Raw genomic sequence first — 19,256 nt, 5'->3', positions numbered from 1 at the left:
CATTTATTACTTTACTGTTCAATATAAACATGTTGCATTATAACTTAATAGAGGAGAAAAGACTTAATGTGAAATCTAAATGCAACCCTATTACAATGCTAATGGATAGTTTGGATTAGCACATAATAGTTCGGAATATGTATCCAACCTATTCAGATAATAATTAATATATTTTGTTTCTCAACATGTTTGGAATTGAAATAGGTTCAAATGTTAACTAGCTGTTAGCAATAGCTTATTGTCGATAACTTTTTTTGTTGTCACTTACAGTGGAACCATCTATAATAAAAAAAATTACTTTGCTACGATTGCTTCATAATAAAGAAGAGACTTATAAAATTAAGATTAGAAGTAAGACACATTAAAACGAAAATTATTCAAGAATTGAATGCATTGCCTGCTTATTACAGGAAAATTCTCAAAATATAGCACAATACAAAACCAATTCAAGTTGAGAATCAAGTTTCATAACAGTCCAGGAATAAACTCTAATTACACAGACAAACAATATAGAAAAGCATCAAAACATAGTACTATAATAAATTAAAACAAATTGGACAATGGACATCTTTCTGCATACAGGGAAAAAAATCTCAAGAATCAAAACAAATATACCAAACATGCAAAATCCTTGACATATAAGTACACTTGTAAAATGGGGCATTTGTTGTTGCTCACAGCAACAGCTGTTGTTGTTGCTACTTGTGCACACATATTTTTTACTTTGCACTTTTATTTAAAAATTAACTGTGCACTTTTATTTAAAAATTCAGTAATCATCCTTAAACCATGAAAATCAAACATGCAAATTATTTGTCTGAAAGTAATTCAAGAATTACAAGCATGATTGATAGATCTTTTAAAAATTGGTGATTCAATTTCGTTATTTTGAAATTTCAGAATTACATAATTCCTCCAAAAAGCAGAAACTGGCATGAAAAATGATTGCTTGAAACTGTTTTATCACTCAGGAAGTTAAGAATCTGAATAATATGAATGAATTTCAGTTTTACAATCATGATTAAGCCAACAAGTACCAGTATTTTAACAATGTTTAATGCATAAATCATTTTATTCTAGAAAATATACCATATTTTGCCAGTTTTAATTTGGAAATTTTACTCAAATGAAACAGATTTTTTAAACTTGTTTGGGACTTTGTATCAGCAAGAAGCTTTAGTATTATCTACATTTCTATGTACAAGCAAAATTAGCTCAATGCACGCAGAAAAATTTTTCTGTGTTTACATTAAACCTTTAAAAGTCGCTTAGTAACCGTTTTTAAAATAAATATTTGAAGCGTTCGTATTATCATCACATAAATTACGAAAAAATTATCTCACGTGTAAATTTTTATGGACTTTCCAAAGATATGAAACACAAAACATTAATGGAAGAGAGCTTGTTCATGCAATTTATGGCTGTTAACTAACTTTCGAACACTCTGGAAAATGCCTAGTGATACAAATACGGAAAAAAAATTCTAAATTTTAAGTCTCTAGCTCATCGGAGGGCAGGTTAAAAATCAATTACAAAATTCCACAGCAACAAACACACCACAACAAGTTATTAAAAACATGATAAAAATGCCCTTAACGTGCAGAAAACTAAGGTACTTGTTCATCATAGTAAAAATAACACGTAAACTGTATGTTTATTTAAAAATTACATAGCAATATTCACATTCTGGAACGAATGCGATGTTACCGGCAACAAACAAAAAAAAAATTTAAACTATTACCTACATACTTCAAATTTCTCTTTCAATCGAATTGTGAATTGATCCCGATTCACAATCTTCTTTGCAGCTCGAACTTAAATGAAATTTTGGATAATTAACTCTTAATTTAATTAATTGCACACACGCTACATACATACGTCCAACAGTCAGGAACTTTCAAAATGGTTCTACGACGTCATACATATCGATTACGATACGATAAAACATGTATATATGCGATACAGGCGCAATAGCGAGTGCTATTGGACCTTAAAATTTAAGGCGCAATAGCCACTTCGTTTCTAATATTTTTGTTTGACAACTATAACCGCGGTCAAATTTCATAACACAGCTTCTACTCTTTCACAGTTGTTTCTTTTTAGAAATAAAAACTATGTAATTTCTATAGAAAATAGAAGCTGAAATGAACGCAATAAAACTTTTGCAAAACACGTTTTGCATCCTTATTTTATAATTTAAATTCTAAATATAATTTTAAAAATAAAATCTTGTTTAAAGTGAAAGTAAATCGCATTTCATGAAGCTGTGTGAACATTGCAGACCTTTAAATCTCGAAATCGGAACGAACGAATGAATGGAGCAGAAATCTCAGTTATGTTGGTGTCAGTTGAGAAAGGAGGTGGGGAGAGTTTTCGAAATGAAATAATGTTTTCGAATCTCGATAGTTCTCAGTCTACACATGGCATTCGTGATTTGTGAAATTCATTAAATATGGAATAATCCGGATAACATTTCAATGAAATGTAAATTTCTGGCTTATTGTTTACTACTCATGCATCTCTACACTTCTAGACTTGATTTCTTTTTGACACAATCTTCAGCATGCGTAAACCAAAGGTAAGTATTCTTTCATACCTGTTCAATACTTAAATCTACTTATGTGTTTTTCGTTTCAGAAGATTTCATTTTAACTATCGCATTTTATACATTCATTTTTACGTTAAATGATCCTTGAATGTAAACAAACTCGCAAACGTAATTTCAAATGAGTATATTAGCGTAAAAAGTTTAGAATAGCTACTTTTTTCTCATTTTTTTTCTCTTCCAAAATTATATAATTTTGACCCTTTAAGGATCAAGCCACAACCCCAAAGCTCTAAGTTCTTTTTTTTTTTTTTTTTTGAACTATCAGTAAAAATAATTAATAACTTATACCGTTTTTGTGCTATTGAGACATCAGGATCTCAAAATTAGCAAAACAAATTAATTCTTTGAAATTTTTAAAAAATGTACTCTACTTTTATTTTGAAAACATCATAAATGAAATGTATGGATTCAAAGTATTACATTCATGCTACTATGCTTCTATTTTTAATTAAGATTGTCTTTTGGTGGGGCATTGAATGTAAGTTATGTCATTAGCTACATTTCTGAGTTGAATGATAAAGTGATAAAATTTCGGAAAATAGATGCTACTTTGTATCTGTAATGAACTACAGTATAGACACATATGTCCCATCAAATTACACAACATCTACTGAATCAATTTACTCAAAACTAGACATACATAATACTTATATTGCCCAGTTGATAGTTCTGTATATAAAAAGTCCATACCTTACTGCAAAGCTTATGGTTTCTAAATGGTTAAGATTTTATTGCAAATTGTAAAACCAGAGTTACTCACCTAGGGGCAAAGATCATGGTCCAGACTGCACCATTGAAATTTTTATGGGAGGGAGGGATGTTTTAAGAGGTATTTTTCTCTTTTTTAGGGGAGGGGTCAACACAATTTTTAGGGGGGGGAGGGGGCATCTATTATAAATAAAGTTTTTACAGTGAACCTCACATACTACAACTAATTCATGATAATTTACATGTTGCTTAAACAATCACTATTTCCTTTTCAGTGTTGAGCCTGTTAAGCTGATTTGAAATATCCTTACAGACTCTCTTTCTTATTATCCCTTTCCCTCTAAAAGAAGCAAGAAAAAAACCAGGCTAAAATTTGCGACAGCCCACACTACTTTCATTTGACTTTACAATGACTCTAGTTTTCAACTCGAAAATATTTACATCCCATGAGATGGGTTGAAAAAAATATTTCCAAAAAAAAAAGACATATTCTGCCATGGGAAGGTAAACTAGTATCTGCAGAAATAAGTTTGTGAGATATTTGAAGAAATGTGTTTTATTTCCATACTAACAAGAGAGAAATGTAGAAATTAGACATTTTTGCATCTTTTTTTCAGCGGAAACTAAACGAGCAAGCTTGTACAATTAAGTTAGCGTACAATAGATTACAAAAATGAAAAAATGTGCAGTTACTGCCCTTTACTTGCCCACAACAGTGTTGTCATTGAAAAAAGTCTCTTGATATTTTGTTTTCAAGAACATTAAAAGATGTATGTGTAAAGTAAAATTTGCTGCCTTACATCTTACTGTCTTGTAAGAAATTTTATCAGCTTACTTTTCATTATACAATAGATCCTCGATCGTCCGAAACTCTTTTTTACTGACACTTTGTCAATGTCGATGTGTGGGTTTTTTTGAATTTCACTTTTTAGTAGCTAAAAGTTTGTTTTGTTAAACCTCTAGATTTATTTTTTTGATTAATTTGATTAATAAATCATTATAGGGGCATTCCAAGGTATTTTTGACATTTATGTAGAGTCCGTAACGTGACCTTTTTTGCCATAACTTTTTAGTTTACTGTTTGATTAGCATATTATTTTATTTTGATCTTTTCCTACCAACACACCAGCTCAAATTTAAAAAAATTGCAAATCAAACGGTAAATTAAACAGTTATGGCAAAAAAAGGTCACGTTACGGACTCTACATAATTTTAAAAATACCGTGGAATGCCCCTATATTCAACAAATAAGCTATTTATTTTTACATCAATCGCCGCTTAATGTGATCACTGTTAATGTTATCAATCACTTAATGTTATCAGAATCACAAAGTCCCAGAACAGTTGTATATTAATTTTTGCAGAGGAATTTTTCTCCCTGTTCAGTTACATTATAAACTTCACTCTAAATGGTCAAACAGTTTAGCCTTGGTGGGAAAGCGCAATAATTTAACTGTCAAGGAAAAAATTTTAATTTTTAAAATACTTTGACAATTTAACCGTGCTAAGTCAAAGAAATTGCAGAACAAATAAACATTTCTCAGCCATTACTTTGAAAGTTACTAAAAAAATGTAACTAGACTGAAAAAAAAAATAAAAAAGTAAAGCTGAATGAAAATTTAAGCAACAAGCAAAACCGTGCTGGAAACGGTGGTGAAGTTGAATCTGCTTCAAAACTGTTTTGCATAGAGATGCCCACCTAGGGAGGGGGGTGGGGTGTCATGGCACAGACACTGCTCCGTTTAAATTTTTAAGGGGTGTTGTTTTAGGGGATATTCTGCTTTTTTTGGTGAGAATGCATTCTTGCTCTTTGCGGGGGGAGGGGGGGCACCCCTGATTTACGAATGTCATGGAAAAGGATGCATGAATAAATGGCCCATTAATTCTGAAAAAAGCAGGAGATCTTGTTTTTAAAATGGGTAAAAAAGGCTTTGTATCATTGGAGGGATGGTTTCATTGATGGGGACAAAAAGAGCTGTTCCATTCTGCTAATTTATAATTTAAAACTGCATTTAGTGAAGTCATTGTAATTATAATTTAGTTATAAAAATAAGCTTCTGAATTAAAAAAATCATTATTATGTGTGTCTTGGATTCTCTTAGGCTATCATTATCAATCAGTAATTGTTATCAAACTATACTCATCCCAAAGTGATCAAGCGCATTCTGATATAATTTTTTGTATGCAATACAATGATGTATTAATTAGCATTTAAACAAATCCAGCATAAATGACTTTTAGGCTTCAAAATGCTTGATTGACATAACTGGGAAAATATTTTAGAATATGTTTAGAAGCATAGCTAAACATACATGTGTCATAAAGTGAACAAAATAAAGAGAAACCATTTTGCATTAATATTTAAAAATAACTAACAATTATTCTATTCTAAATAATACTACAAATGTAGTAAAAACTTCCTCATGGGTCACCATCCCCTTCAAAAAGAATTGCGCTTGGCGCATTCCCCCCCCCCCCCCACTACAATGAAGACCCCAGCCTCAAAACCGAGACTTTCCTCACAAAGAGAAAGACAGTCCTTGAAACACCCCTCTAAAAATTTCAATACCGCAGTCAACGCCATGCTCCCCCCCCCCTCCCCCACTGGTGGGCTTCTTTCATTAAAACCCCCGTTAAAAATATTTGTTTTCCAGCAAGTGATGGCCCCCTTGTAAAGCTAAACTAAGCCGAAAAAAAGAAGAAAAAATCGGCTGGTGTCGGTTTCAATTCAGAATGCGGACTAGAGCTGGGGTTCCCAAACTCTTTCAACTCCCTTTGCAGAATCAGAATTTTCTCTCGTCATCCTAGTCCATCTCTATTATATAATCTAAGTACGCCTAATAAGGCCACCCTAAGGTTAACAACCCAATATCTCTCATTTATTATTGATTTGGCCCCAGCTTTTTCATGTTCATGAGATGACTCATGAAAAATAAGAAAAGAATAAGGCCAGTGAAAATTTAAGTTTCAATTTTGTTGCTTAGCAGTTTAGCAGAGAAAAGCGATTTTGCCCTAGTCTGGGCGAGGTTTACTTTGCACCAGAGAATAAAACAAATAAATAAATAAATAAATAAAATAAAATAAAAAAAATGCCGAAAAGTACTATAAAACTAAAAAAATTGAAAAAATCTTAATTAACGATATAAAAATATAAACACATTTTATAACCTCTGAATAAAAAAGAAAGAAAAATAGACAAGTCCATGTTCACTTCGTCAATCAAAAATCCATGGCGAGGAGAAATATCAATTGTTTTTTCAGAGATTCTATCAACTTTTAATTCTTTATTTTTTTTGGGGGGGGAGGGAGAGAATTAATCCCTACTCAGAGTTTGTACCGTTGCCTGGCTTCTGGCCTGGCAAAAAAAAAAAAAAAAAAAAAAGGGAGCTGTCTTCAGGGTCCCATCCAACTAGTTAAGCCACCAATAGTGGAGTTGCGATAGACCCTGGAGTGTGAGTTTGAGACACCATGAGCCTTGAGCGAACCATGGCCTCATTGGTCGATAATATTCTTTTCTAGGTTATCAAATCCGAAAAAAAAAAAAAAAGGTACATGACGATTTTTCTTTAAGAATTCCCAGCTAGATAAATTAGACTTCAAGAACGATAAACACATTTTATTTTCATACTACTAAACAGTGCAGCAACAAAACTTACTGCAAAATTAGATCAAGTAGTTTTGACATCACTCTTCTGCAATATTTTTTTTTACACTGTTGACTGGTACTTAAAGTCTGCTTGTTAATAGTGCTTTATCATCAGTTAATCTTTCTGATGACGATATAAGGTTATGGACACTTCGCGGCACCCCTCCGCTCTTCATACGGCACCCAGTTATGGAATTCCTGGACTCATGGGCGTTGCCAGAGGGAGGCAGGGAGGGGCTACTGCCCCTCCCTAGAAGAGAACCCTCGACTCCTACAATTTCCAAATGTCCCGAAAGATAATTTAAATTGAACCTTTAGGGCTTCAATTTCGAAATATTTCCGGGGGAGAGCAACATGTCCTCTTTTTCTTCCCTCATCTGAACAAAAATGGCATTAAATGTTTTTTTAGGGGGAGAGGAGGCCAAAAATTTCCAACAATATCCGAGATCCGTAGTAGGGGGTTGGCAACTAAAATCCACTATCTTGTTGTGCGTATTCTTGCCCCTCCCTGCCGGGAATCCTGGCTAAGCCCATGCCTGGAGTAGACTAAAGATAGATATTGGAATCTCTTGTTGGAACTGATGACAGTTGTATTTGGTTGAGAGTGAATTGTCTTTGTTCTACACTGCTGCGACCAGATGCAGAAAAAAGTTTTAAAGAGCTTCTCACGAAAAATCTAGGCATAAACATGATGTTTTATAGGTACCCTCGCAAAATATCACGAAACGGACGCTCATTTTCGGTGTTATCACCAAAGTTATGTAACTTTCATTTGTCTTCCATTTCTTTACGATGTTGAAGTTTTAACTAACAACGCTTGAACAAATATGTAACTTCAAGAGCATTTTAAGTTTTTAAGTCGATTTTTATCGTTTATTTTTAGTTTGAAATTCGTGATTTCCGAAACATCCTGAGGTGATGAGGAAACAATAATCGGACTATCGGATTCAGAACCAAGTAATAGGATAAGATTTTCAAAAACCTGAAACAAAGGACCGTTGTAGGCTTGTGGTTTTTCGTTTTTTAATTGTGTTGATTGTTTTGCGTAATTGTTGGCTCGCGCTGTGCCGGATTTAGGGAGGAACAAGCGAATAGTTTTCGTTTTAGCTCATTTTCGTTTTTTTTTATACCTTTGTGAATATAGAATAATTAAATCACCAATCGGAAAGAATCCTATCAGTTTCTGAAAGTGAATGTTTTTTGTAACTTCGTCTATATACTGATTCATGTAAGCGTGAATTTTATGACACGGTTGACGAAATATTTCTGATATTTCAAACAGATGACTTTGAGTAATAAAACTGTTTATGCATTAGTTCGCAACTGTAGAAGCTTCGTAATCGATATTATTGGGTGGATGATAAAACAGGTGTACCCGTGAAAGTCAGCTGATATAGTCGGGGGGCTACGGGGGAAGAAACTGCAAATTGTGATAAAATTATGAAACTCGGCATGCTTGTAGACATTGTATAAACAAAAATTTTAGGAAGGGGAGGCATTCCAAAATCCCCCCCAAAAAAACCCCTGGCGGTCATTTTTGGTTCAAAACCAAAAACGGCGATTCTTTTTAAATTTTCGTTATTATAATTTTTTAAATCATTGGTTGTGTCATTCCATGGATGTTTATTACATTTTTTACTATTTCAAACTCCAAAAAATGTCTAATTTCAGAAATAACTTCACAAAAAGTGGTTTTTTAAAAACAAAATCGATATTTTTAAATTGTGAGTTCCCTGAAGTGAATGCCCCCCCCCCCCCCATAACAGAATTACAGGTTTCTGAATTTAAAGATACATTACATTAGTGTTGTATCAAAGTAGTGTTCCAGTTATCCGAACTCTAATTGCCCGAACTGTCCAATTATCCGGTCATGATGCCCCTTGTTTTAAATGACTGAGCACGCATAATTGAAACTAATTGCGAAGGGTATAATAGAATAAGGACTTGAAGAAAAAAGGGAGAAATTAATTTCAAAACAACATAATTCTAATAGAAAGAAATTTAAAGTTGAATTTTAAATTTCTGTTCATTATCATTATTACTATTGTTGCTGTTAATTCTCCGTCACCCAATTGATCATCAGTAAGCTTTTTCTCATTTTATAATTAAAAAAAAACATATACATATAAACAAACTCAAGTTTTGGAGCACCGTATTAAAGCTGGTGCTTTTAAAATTAAAGTTTATTAGATCATAGATTTCAACCAATTTTAGTATCTTTACTGAAACTTTGAAGGAGTTGATTTTGTGTGTGTGTGTGTGTGTGTGTTTTTTTTTTTTTTCATTTCATTGCTACACGCTGTACATATACTTTGGTAACTATGCTGGATGGTTACCAGTTTTTATTCAAGATGTTTTTCTTTAACCCACAAACCTTCCCGACGTACACAAAGCCTTTGAAAAAGGAAAGTTTGTTGTAAAAAAGACAATGAACGTGTTTTCTGTAATTGGATCGGACCATGCTTAGCAAAACAATGCGATAGTGAAAGGAGATGGTGGGGCTATTGGCCTTTCACTGATCCAATTGCGTTAAGAAGATGGATGTTGGCTGGTCTTCAAATTATCGATGTAATTACACAGTTTGAAAAAGTTACCTCTGCTGATTTAAAGAAAGGTTGTATATGCGCAATGAAGAAATGTTAAGTTTCCAAAGCATGTTTTCAAGAAAGGTCTTGAAGGGAAATAGCTAAACATGAGAATCCCTTTTTAGTCATGGAAAGAATTGTTCTCATTTGGAGACGAATGTAACAGTAGACGAAGAATATGTGGAGCAACTGATGAAGTTTGGGAAAGTTGTGGAAAAAAAAACAGTGCAACAAATTTATAGAAAAAAGAGTTGTTTCTCAAAAGTCACTTTATGTTCACGGGTAGAAAAACAATAACTTTTCAGCATTTCATTTTTCTAGAAAAATCAGTAAGTCTGCTCTTTTACTGAAAAGATTAAAATCCGATACAGATTCGTTTTCAAAGCTTTTCATTATTTGCAATACCGTAAATTTCAACCTAGTTGAATTTCTCCTCTATGAAAATCAGCCTCACCCTCCATCGATTTCAATTAATGGAGCTCTTTGAACGGGAAATAAGTCTGGTGAATAACATTCCTGCTCAATGAGTTAAATTGTAGTATTCCTACTGATGAAAACAACTCGAGAGAAGAAGAAAACGAGTTAAGATGGAATGATAAAGATGCAAATGATGAATGCTAATTTTAAAATAAGTGCAATGGAGATACATTGTGACGCCATTGTCTATGATGGTTCTTTCATCGTTCACATAAAACGACCTAGGACAGAAAGTTTTCCGGTGGAGTATCTGCATTCTTTTCTGGATACAACAAGTAAGACATACAAGAAAAATAAGAGAAAGATATCATTTTAGAGAAAATGGTTTGCTTTCTTAGAACTGGTTCAGTTTCTACGAAACTCAGATAAGACAGAATTGTTTTCCAGGACTGCACTAGCTATATGATCTTATGTTTGCTCTTAATGATGTGACGGTAATTTTCATCGAATAAGACATCTCTAGTGCCATAAAATCACGAGGAAGCTAATTTCTGGATCTTCGTTCATGTTTTGCATGCTGCAATGAGAGGACACATGAGCATATTCGTTGGAACTGTTCACTACGATGCTTCCATCAGCTGTACAGAAAAGGGGATAAAGAAGATTTTCGTGCTGGAAAACACTTTCGACTTATACTAGTCCAAAACTTAGCGTACAAATTCGGTCAGCAAAAGTCAGTTGTTCTAAGAGAATTCCACTTATTCTCAGCAGAACTCTCATGGTTACCTCTTTTCTTGCAGGTCGGAGATAAGTGACGATGTGGAAATGATGAAAAGACTATCCTGATGTTATTGGTGTATTTTCATATATATATATCCTAACCTAAAAGAATGCACACCTAATTAAAAATTTCAAATATCTTAGCGATTTATTAATCTTTGCTACTACTCGTCTGCATGCAAATTGCCGTCCGTAAATGAAGCTGGAAACTTTTTTTCCACTAGTGAACAATGATCAATGAATAACTTACCACCCACAGCTGAAGCAATAAGGCAAGTTATTTAGTGCTTATCAAGGTGGACATCAGTGGGGCAGTATGTCCAAAAATTTAGCCTTAACTTCAATTTATGATTGGGGTTTTACAGTAACTGATGAAAAGCACGTTCTTATTTGTTTGAGTTTGCCCGAAGTTTCAAGTTCTTGCTGAAAGCAAATTTACGTTATGCAAATGTAAAAAAAAAAAAAAAAAAACTGCTCTTAAATAACTTGTGAATGCTTCAAAAATGGACTTATCTAAACACCTATGTGTAAATACTGCAATGGAAAATGTTATGTACTTGTGAAAATTACTTGTAAATTCAAACGTTTTAAATTGCCTTCTATATAATCGTTGTATGCATCACTTAATCAGATTTGTATTGCAGTTTAGTTGTAGTTTTTGTAACAGTGAATTATATTTCAATAAATAACAATTTTATTAATAGTAAAAACATTGCTAGCTTTATTAACATAGCACTAAACTTTTAATTGTAGTAATTAAATATTTCTTCCTCTTACATCGTTTAAAACATAGAACAAACGCCTCAAATCGTCTAATGAGAAAAAACTTGAAACTTGTTTTAAAGCGTTAAATAATAATAAAGATTGGAGTTCTGTAAAAACAACGTCCGTGCCCCCTCCCCCTTATTTCAAGTGCACATATGACTGATAAAACTGCAGAATGTGAGTGAAACTTCCAAAAAATTGCGTACTTCATTTCCAAGTGTTTGATGTTTTTTTTTTCACCGATAATGAAAATTGATTTCGTTTTAACTAATCAAAGTACTGCATTTATTCTTAAACAACAATTCAAATGTTTGTTTCAAGTTTTGAAAAATTACTAGCTTTGTTTATGGTTTTTATTTTCTAGTTTTATTTTTAGTTTTGTAATCAATTTTTAATAGTAAACTTTAAAACATAGGTACGGATTTTCTGATGTTTCGGATTTCTGGGGTTCGGATTATTGGGTTCTACTGTAAATGAATGGATTTTCCTTAACACAGTGCTTTAAAATGCATTAAAAAAAACATTTCTCAAACGATCCCTCATGAAATGTTAAAGACTTTAATTAGTTAAAATTTTGTTTAAAAAAATCAAGTTTTTAAAATTAATTTTAAAATTAGGAGGTTTAGAAATATTTTAATGACTTTTTACTCTTTAGTAAGCATAATAGAACTCCCGGAAGAAGATACAGTGGGTATTTTTCAAAAAATAAAAAAGAAAAGTAGTTTTGGATTTTGGACCAAAAATGGCTGCCAGGGGGGTTTTGGGGAGGATTTTGAATTGCCTCCCCTTCCAAAAATGTTTGTTAGTACATTGTCTACATGCATGCCAAGTTTCATGATTTTATCACAAAATGCAGTTTCCGGCTATATTTTCTACCATAGCCCCTCTACTAATAAGCTTGTTTTCCTCAACCCCTCCTCATGAAAAAACTCCTCAAAGTAATTGAAATCGTTTTTTTTTTAATCATTATTTTTATGCTTTGGTTTTTTAACTAGCAAATATTAATGCGAACAGTAAAGTTTCTGTTTTGTTTTAGTCCAGAGAAATGTCACTTCGCATCCGTGGAACATTTGAAAACATAGTTTCACATTCAATATCGGAAACATTTTTTTATTTGAATGAAAACCGTTTTCTCTAAAACACGCTCTGCTGCTTTTTCTTTCAAGAACGTGCCTTTTGTAGTAAGATTTTATCGAATAATAGAAATTTGCAACACAGCAGTCCACTTCAATAAGTTTTTCTGCTCAGGGTACAAGAGATACAGCTGGGATGCCCCCCCTTCCCATGACCAGTGGCCCACCCCTTCAATTGAAACGGCGTAGCAAGCTCCCCTCCCCCTAAAAATGAGATTAAAATCCCCCGTAAATCACCCCTCCTGAAAATTTCGATGCTGCATTCTGCACTATGATCCCCACCCCCCACTTTTGTGGGCATCTCTAGATAGAGGGGAGGGGGGAGTAAACGTGTGAACCACCAGAACTTTTGGCTTCGAGTAAATCTCACAAATATGGGGACGGTTGGTTCTTGATGAAGATTTTTATGAACCAATTCCTCCTCCCCGAAATTCTTCCGATCTTGTGCATCTTCCATGGCGCTGCATACCGATTTCGGCAGCAATAAAAGAACCTCTATCACATTTCTTACATGCATTAGCGCATTGCTTTTTTTTGCTGTTGCAAATGGCAGGGGTCTTCTCGTCGCTTCATTTTTTACCTTATTTGTAATTAAATTTGAAAATATTTAATTTTCGTAAGACGAATAAAAATTACAGTATTATTTAGAAATACCCCTGTTTTGTGATCGGAAAAAACATTTTCACTTTTTTTTTTCAATAATCTTTATATGTTAAAAAAAAGTAACGGCAAAGAAATTGTGAAAGGAAGTCTGTGGCGACGGGGGGGGGGGGACTTGCAGCCAGGAGACCCCAAAGCACCTGCAGCCTTGAAATTTTGTACAAAATTGCTTCTAGCCCCGGGGGCTTACACTTTGGTCAATTCATTTTCAATTTCCAATTAGTTTTTTATAATTAATTTTTTGAGCTAAAGTTTCACGTAAATTGCCTATTAAAGAAATGAAAGATTTCCCACACCCCTTAAAATTCTTTGCCGTTCGAAAGAGATTTTTTCCTGCATCAAATGAAGTTTGCTCCAACTTTCTCGATTAATTAGAACAGCATATATATAAGGGTTTCTATTTTAACGGAAAATCTTAGGCTTAACTCAATTCAAGCCCTTAGCTAAAGAGCAAAATATAGTACTAGTGGAGACCTCGAATTTGAAAGCAACTTTTCAAACGTGCATACAATATAGTTTAAAACCCGCGAAAGGGGTGCTTTTTTGTTCAAACGGAACTCGTAACGAGGTTACATCTGATTCTTCTTAATTGACAATTTAAATTCTTGCGAATCAAATAAGATTGCAAAGCAATCTTCGGGTGAGCTTCAGCGAACAGGGGGTGGAGCCCCCTAGTATTTCTAAAAAGCAAAAAAAAAAATCCGTCCTCAGCAGCTGCCTACTCAATCTACTTGAAAATTTGGCAGTCTTTAGCTGTGAGAATATCATATCGCTTTTAAAGCAATAAAAAATGCTTTGGTTGCTTATCGTAAGTACGTACTTCATCATCACAAATGATCTAGATATGTAGTGTTTATGAAACATAGTGACTGTTTCGTCTCTCCAGATCGCTAAGATTTGTGGAAAAACGGATTTGATTTATTTACTTTTGTGTCCTTGCTATACTTTGTTGTTTTAATTTTGTCTTCATTCGATTACTAATAATGTACAATTTCTTACAATGAAATAAATTTTGTAGAAAATTTATCACAAGGGAAATGCGACAATAAATTCTAATAAATTCGAATACAATGAGATACAGCAACTTAAATATCAATTGTGACATTTCAAAGTTTGAATACGATGATATGAGGAAATTTAATTTGCAAGCAAATTGAATAGCTGCCAAATGGCATAAAAGGGAATTTGCCACCGGTGGATAATGGAAAGCCCACAGGCCGAAAAGTTCGTCTTTTCGTCCCATGTCAATTTTCACCCCTCATAAAGGTATAATTTTTAATTTTACTAGGGGGCTATCGCCCCCTGCTCGCTATCGCTCGCCAACCCCCGGAACTGCTTACGCAGTTCCCTGTGGATCGCTTCGCGATCCATGCTCGCTTCGCTCGCTCGCTGTATGCCAATACATTAGCCTAGCTAAAATTTTCCGTAAAAATTAAAGTTGGTAATTGCATTTAGGTCACCATCCATTTAACCAATATGAAAATTACGTTCATAATGTTAATTTGTCTGCTTTAGCCAGATTTTCGACAGTTTAACTTTGCTGTATGTAAGATGACTGCCTTGGCAATGTGCACAACTTTACCATTATAGATACAAAAGTGTCTGTCATTGCTTTGGAGAGATTGCACTTCTACCTGTTGGTCCGCGGAAGGTATTTTATTTCCCTTCTACCACCCATTGGAAAACCAATGAAGGCATTCCCCTATCCGCCACCTGGGGACGCGCCCTCTAGGGGTTACAGGCTCCCCCGAGGGATGTATTTACATTATTTACACTCTTATATATTTACATATTTACACTCTTATATATTCTAATCTGAGAAAACTTCCTCATATACACAATTAAAAATGTCCCGTTTGGGAGCCACAACTGACACTGCTTCAAAAGATCTTGTTCTTGATAATGCCACATAGAGCTGGCCATGACTAAAAACAGGCTCAGAGAGCACCAAACATATTTTCTCAAACGTTTGTCCTTCTTGTTGTTATTCTGAATCCTTGCCACGTCACGAACAAAAAATGGTTTAACTAAAAACGCGAAAACTCGCCAAGGCTACTTTGCTTGCACAATACTAAAACTACTATAACCCTAAACAAATTTGGCGAAACCTTTCAGCTGAGAATAAAAGGAATAAAGTAAATTCTTTCTCGGTTATTCATTTTGAACTGAACTGTCGTACTGAAGCAGAGAATAGACGACGCTCAAAGCGCCTACGCGTTCAAAACAACATTGCCGATGAACATGATTGTGGAGCAATGTGTGAAGAATGCGAATTTTGTGGTGCTCTTTATTGGCAGAAAGAGCGTAATACTGCAAATAAATATACTAAATGTTGCCATGACGGAAAGGTGCGGTTACCGGCATTGTGTGACGCACCTGATCTGTTGAAGGAACTGCTGACTGAAAATTCCCCAGCCGCTAAAAATTATCGGCAGCGAATCAGAGAATACAACTCTGGAAATGGCTCGTCTTAAATTGGATTCAAGAACGGTTTCCTGCCTTCTTTGAGCTTTTCTTTGCTGATTAAGGTTGAAATGGGCCACAGCCCGACTCAAACTCATCTCAAAAAAAAAAAAAAGTTCGTTGAGTATTCTGTGATTCAAGATTTCAAAACAACGTAGAAGTTTGTTTACATGATTTATCGGCGAAGTGTTGCCAACAGAGGTTTAGAAATTCACCCCTTCATTTGCCGGCACGTAAGAGAATTATATATATAGATAATGCAAGACCACTTTGCTCAATTCAATATTATTGTCACTAAACAGACAAATTGACGATATTGGTTCTATACACATAAAAAAGGAACTAAATCTTTATAACTTTTTTTTTTGAAGGGGGGGGGGGGTGGAATTCTTATCATTTGACAAACATTTTTCAAAAAGCCATTGAAACTGACCTTTTATAAAACAAACCTTTTACTGGCTTATTTTATCAGCCGATACCTCTATTCGATGAAGATCTTTACTTTCTATCCTTTTGAACCAGGGTTGCCAGACGTCCCGGATTTCAAGGGACAGTCCCGTATTTTGAAAAACTGTCCCGCGTCCCGGGGAACTTCCATATGGGACGACTAAAGTCCCGTATTCTAGCTAATAACAATATTTAACAAAACGAGGCGTTATTTTAAGGGAAAAAATAAAGTAAAACAAAAAATGTGAAATAAAGAGCAATAAGAAAATCATGTGGCAGCAAACACAAAAATTATTGTTTTAATTTGATTTTTGTTTTGGTGGCACACCATGAAGAGCCGAATGATTGCTTCCTGTTTGCTGATTGACTAATGTTGGAAATATATCGTCAATCGCAATGAAAACAATTTTTATACTTTGATCGGCGACATTTTGTAAGATTTAATGCTTTATTACGAATACGATTGAATATTTCAGATTTATCATGAAGATACGTTCTACGTTGGAAAGCACCCCTTAAAAATACACCATATCCAGTGCCCTCAACCTCAAAAATATCACCCCCCCCCCCTCACTCCTAGAAGCCTGTCCCGTATTTACTGTTCTTAAATCTGGCAACCCTGGTTTGAACTTTCTTTTCTAGGAAGTCATCATGCTTGAACTATGTTCTCATAAAAATAAATAAAATAATTAAGTGAAAAAAGAATCTCGATTCCAGCAATGTGTGGAAGCTTTGAAGTGTTGCGTTTTTCAGAGAGTAGTTTTAGTTTTTTTTTAATATTTGTCTTCTAAAATTCATTTTAATTACGAAAATAAAAATAAACATAATTTTTTGTATTTATTTACTTATTAGTATTTTATTTTATTTTTATTTATTTAATTATTTATTTATTTTTTATTTTTTTGGTTGTTGCTCAAAATTGAACTTTTAATAACATAAAGTGCACTTAAATAGGCATGACCTTTTGCATGACGAGGAGTTTAGCCTATGCCCTTTTTTTTAAAAGAAACTCTTATTTCCCGTTCTTATTAATTCAGAAAATTTAAAATATCTTCACTTCCTACTGAAAAAAGTTCTTTTGAAATACAGTGGACAGTTCATTGAATCAGTGGTTTGTTGAATCAACCGCTTTAATGAATCAAATCGTCAAAAACCGAACAAAATCCAGCATTATTGAATTAGCCGCTTTATTGAATCAGCCGCTTAAAAAAAATCAAAACTGTTTAGAACAAACGTGATTCATTTAAGTGGCGACCACTGTAGTTCTTTTGAATGACGAAGAATGTTAAGAGATTTGGGAAAGCTTTCATCCCCTGAAAAGACAATTTATGTGAAATTTTAGCCAAAAAATTAATTACAAAAAGCTAATTCGAAATTAAAAAAAAAAAAAAAACTCTCTGGTACAAACCGCAGGAATCCAAATTTTTGTTCCAAATTTCGACTGAAAAACACACCGAATATGAAAAAATCTGCTGTAAGACTTTCAAACGAAATTTTGTTCAAGAATTATTAGAATGAGAAAATACGCATGATCGCGGCAGGGGGAAAAGGAAAAAAAAATGGTTTAATTCAACTGGGCTAATCGTGTGCCCTAACAAATCTAAATTTAGCTTACTCATAATGTGCTCAACCAACTATATCCAATTCTTAGCAACCAGTATCTACGCTTGTTAAACAATCATTCAAGGACCTTGGGTTCAAAAGAAAAAAAAAAGAATTCTTTTTTGTTTCTTTAAGATCAATTGACTGACGAATTACTAAATGGGTGGACAAAGGATACTAAATTATGAAAGCTTAGTGGAATAACTTCATATTTTTATTTTTGTGGGTGAGATGCAGGGGATGCTGGATACTTTGAATTAACATTTCTTCAATGTGAAGAAAAAGTATTTGCATATTGTTTTACTTCTATTGTGATAGTATAAGCTTTTTCATTTCCTGGAATTTTTAGGACTTTTAAAAAAAAAAAAAAAAGAATTAGTTGTATGATTCGATTAAATGCAAGATGGATCTGATGTTTCATTTCAGCAAAATATTTATTATTATTATTATTTTTAATTTAGTGTGTGGTTAAGCTTGGAGAATATTTGTCATTCGGAATGATGTGCGTTTTAAGGTTGTTGAATTTTCGAAATGCTCCTGAAGTTCTGATTTTAAAGGTATTAGAGAGTAGAATAGTCTCCGATATGCGTCTTAATTTTGTGCAGCCAAATCATAAAATGTACTTCTGGTCAGTTCACAAAATTTAGACAAACATAAGTTCCCGGACTATTTTTAATTGTTTTCTAAATTTCATATGAGGAAAAATATATACCTAAGGACCTAAAATCCACTTACAGAAAGGATCTAACTTTATTTTTTCTCAAGTTATGCTTTGTCAAAAACTGCGAGTCTGCCCTTTTTAGCAAAATTCAATGGCTTACAAAATAACAAAATACCATATTTCTTGTAGCAATAGAGGTATGCAAAAACTACTGAAATCTGTGCAGGGGTGCCTACACCCCTAAGGGAAAGGGCGTACCCCTCCTCCCAAATATCGCGAAGACCCCTCAAATGCAAGAACACCCCCTAAAAATAACAAAAATACCCTCAAAACAGCCCCCTAAAAATTTCAATGGCGCAGTCTGCGCCATGACCCTTTTCCCTAGGTGGGCACCCCTGAATCTGTGGAAAACTTCCGAGGAACGGAAATCGTTCAATACGTTGGATGAGAAAGCACATGGCCGTTACATTTGCATCTGCTGGCCAATCAGATGTCCCAAAATTATGACAAGGTCCCTTGCTGAGTACAGGGGTTCCCACCCCTCCTTAAATATCATGAAGACCCCCTCCCAAATGAGAAAAATACCCGTCAAAACATCTCTCCCCCTAAAAATTTCAATGGCGCAGTCTGCGCCATGACCCCCCCCCCCCCTTTTTTTTCTAGATGGGCCCCCCTGCTGAGTAAAGGTTGTTCATATGCTTCCAGCGTATATGCCGTCTGACTCTGAAATCTCAAATCTGTATCTCAGAGCCAGAAGGACGTAGGTCCAAAAATTGCGATT

The 19,256-nt window shown here is 34.1% G+C and overlaps 1 protein-coding gene across 1 annotated transcript in view; it reads left to right on the top strand.

The window, feature by feature from the left end:
- The first annotated feature begins 2,349 nt into the window (after nt 1-2,349).
- Nucleotides 2,350-19,256, top strand: part of LOC129227642 (beta-1,3-galactosyltransferase 1-like) — a 79,420-nt gene continuing 62,513 nt past the window's right edge. Inside the window, exon 1 of the mRNA XM_054862233.1 lies at nt 2,350-2,578. Within this exon, the coding sequence (XP_054718208.1) occupies nt 2,564-2,578 (15 nt within the window). The 5' untranslated portion in view covers nt 2,350-2,563. The remainder of the gene's footprint in view (nt 2,579-19,256) is intronic.

The sequence above is a fragment of the Uloborus diversus genome, chromosome 8 (assembly GCF_026930045.1).
Source record: "Uloborus diversus isolate 005 chromosome 8, Udiv.v.3.1, whole genome shotgun sequence".
Classification (NCBI taxonomy): domain Eukaryota; kingdom Metazoa; phylum Arthropoda; class Arachnida; order Araneae; family Uloboridae; genus Uloborus; species Uloborus diversus.
Note: the sequence above shows the minus strand (reverse complement) of the source record. Positions and strands in the feature narration are given on the sequence as shown.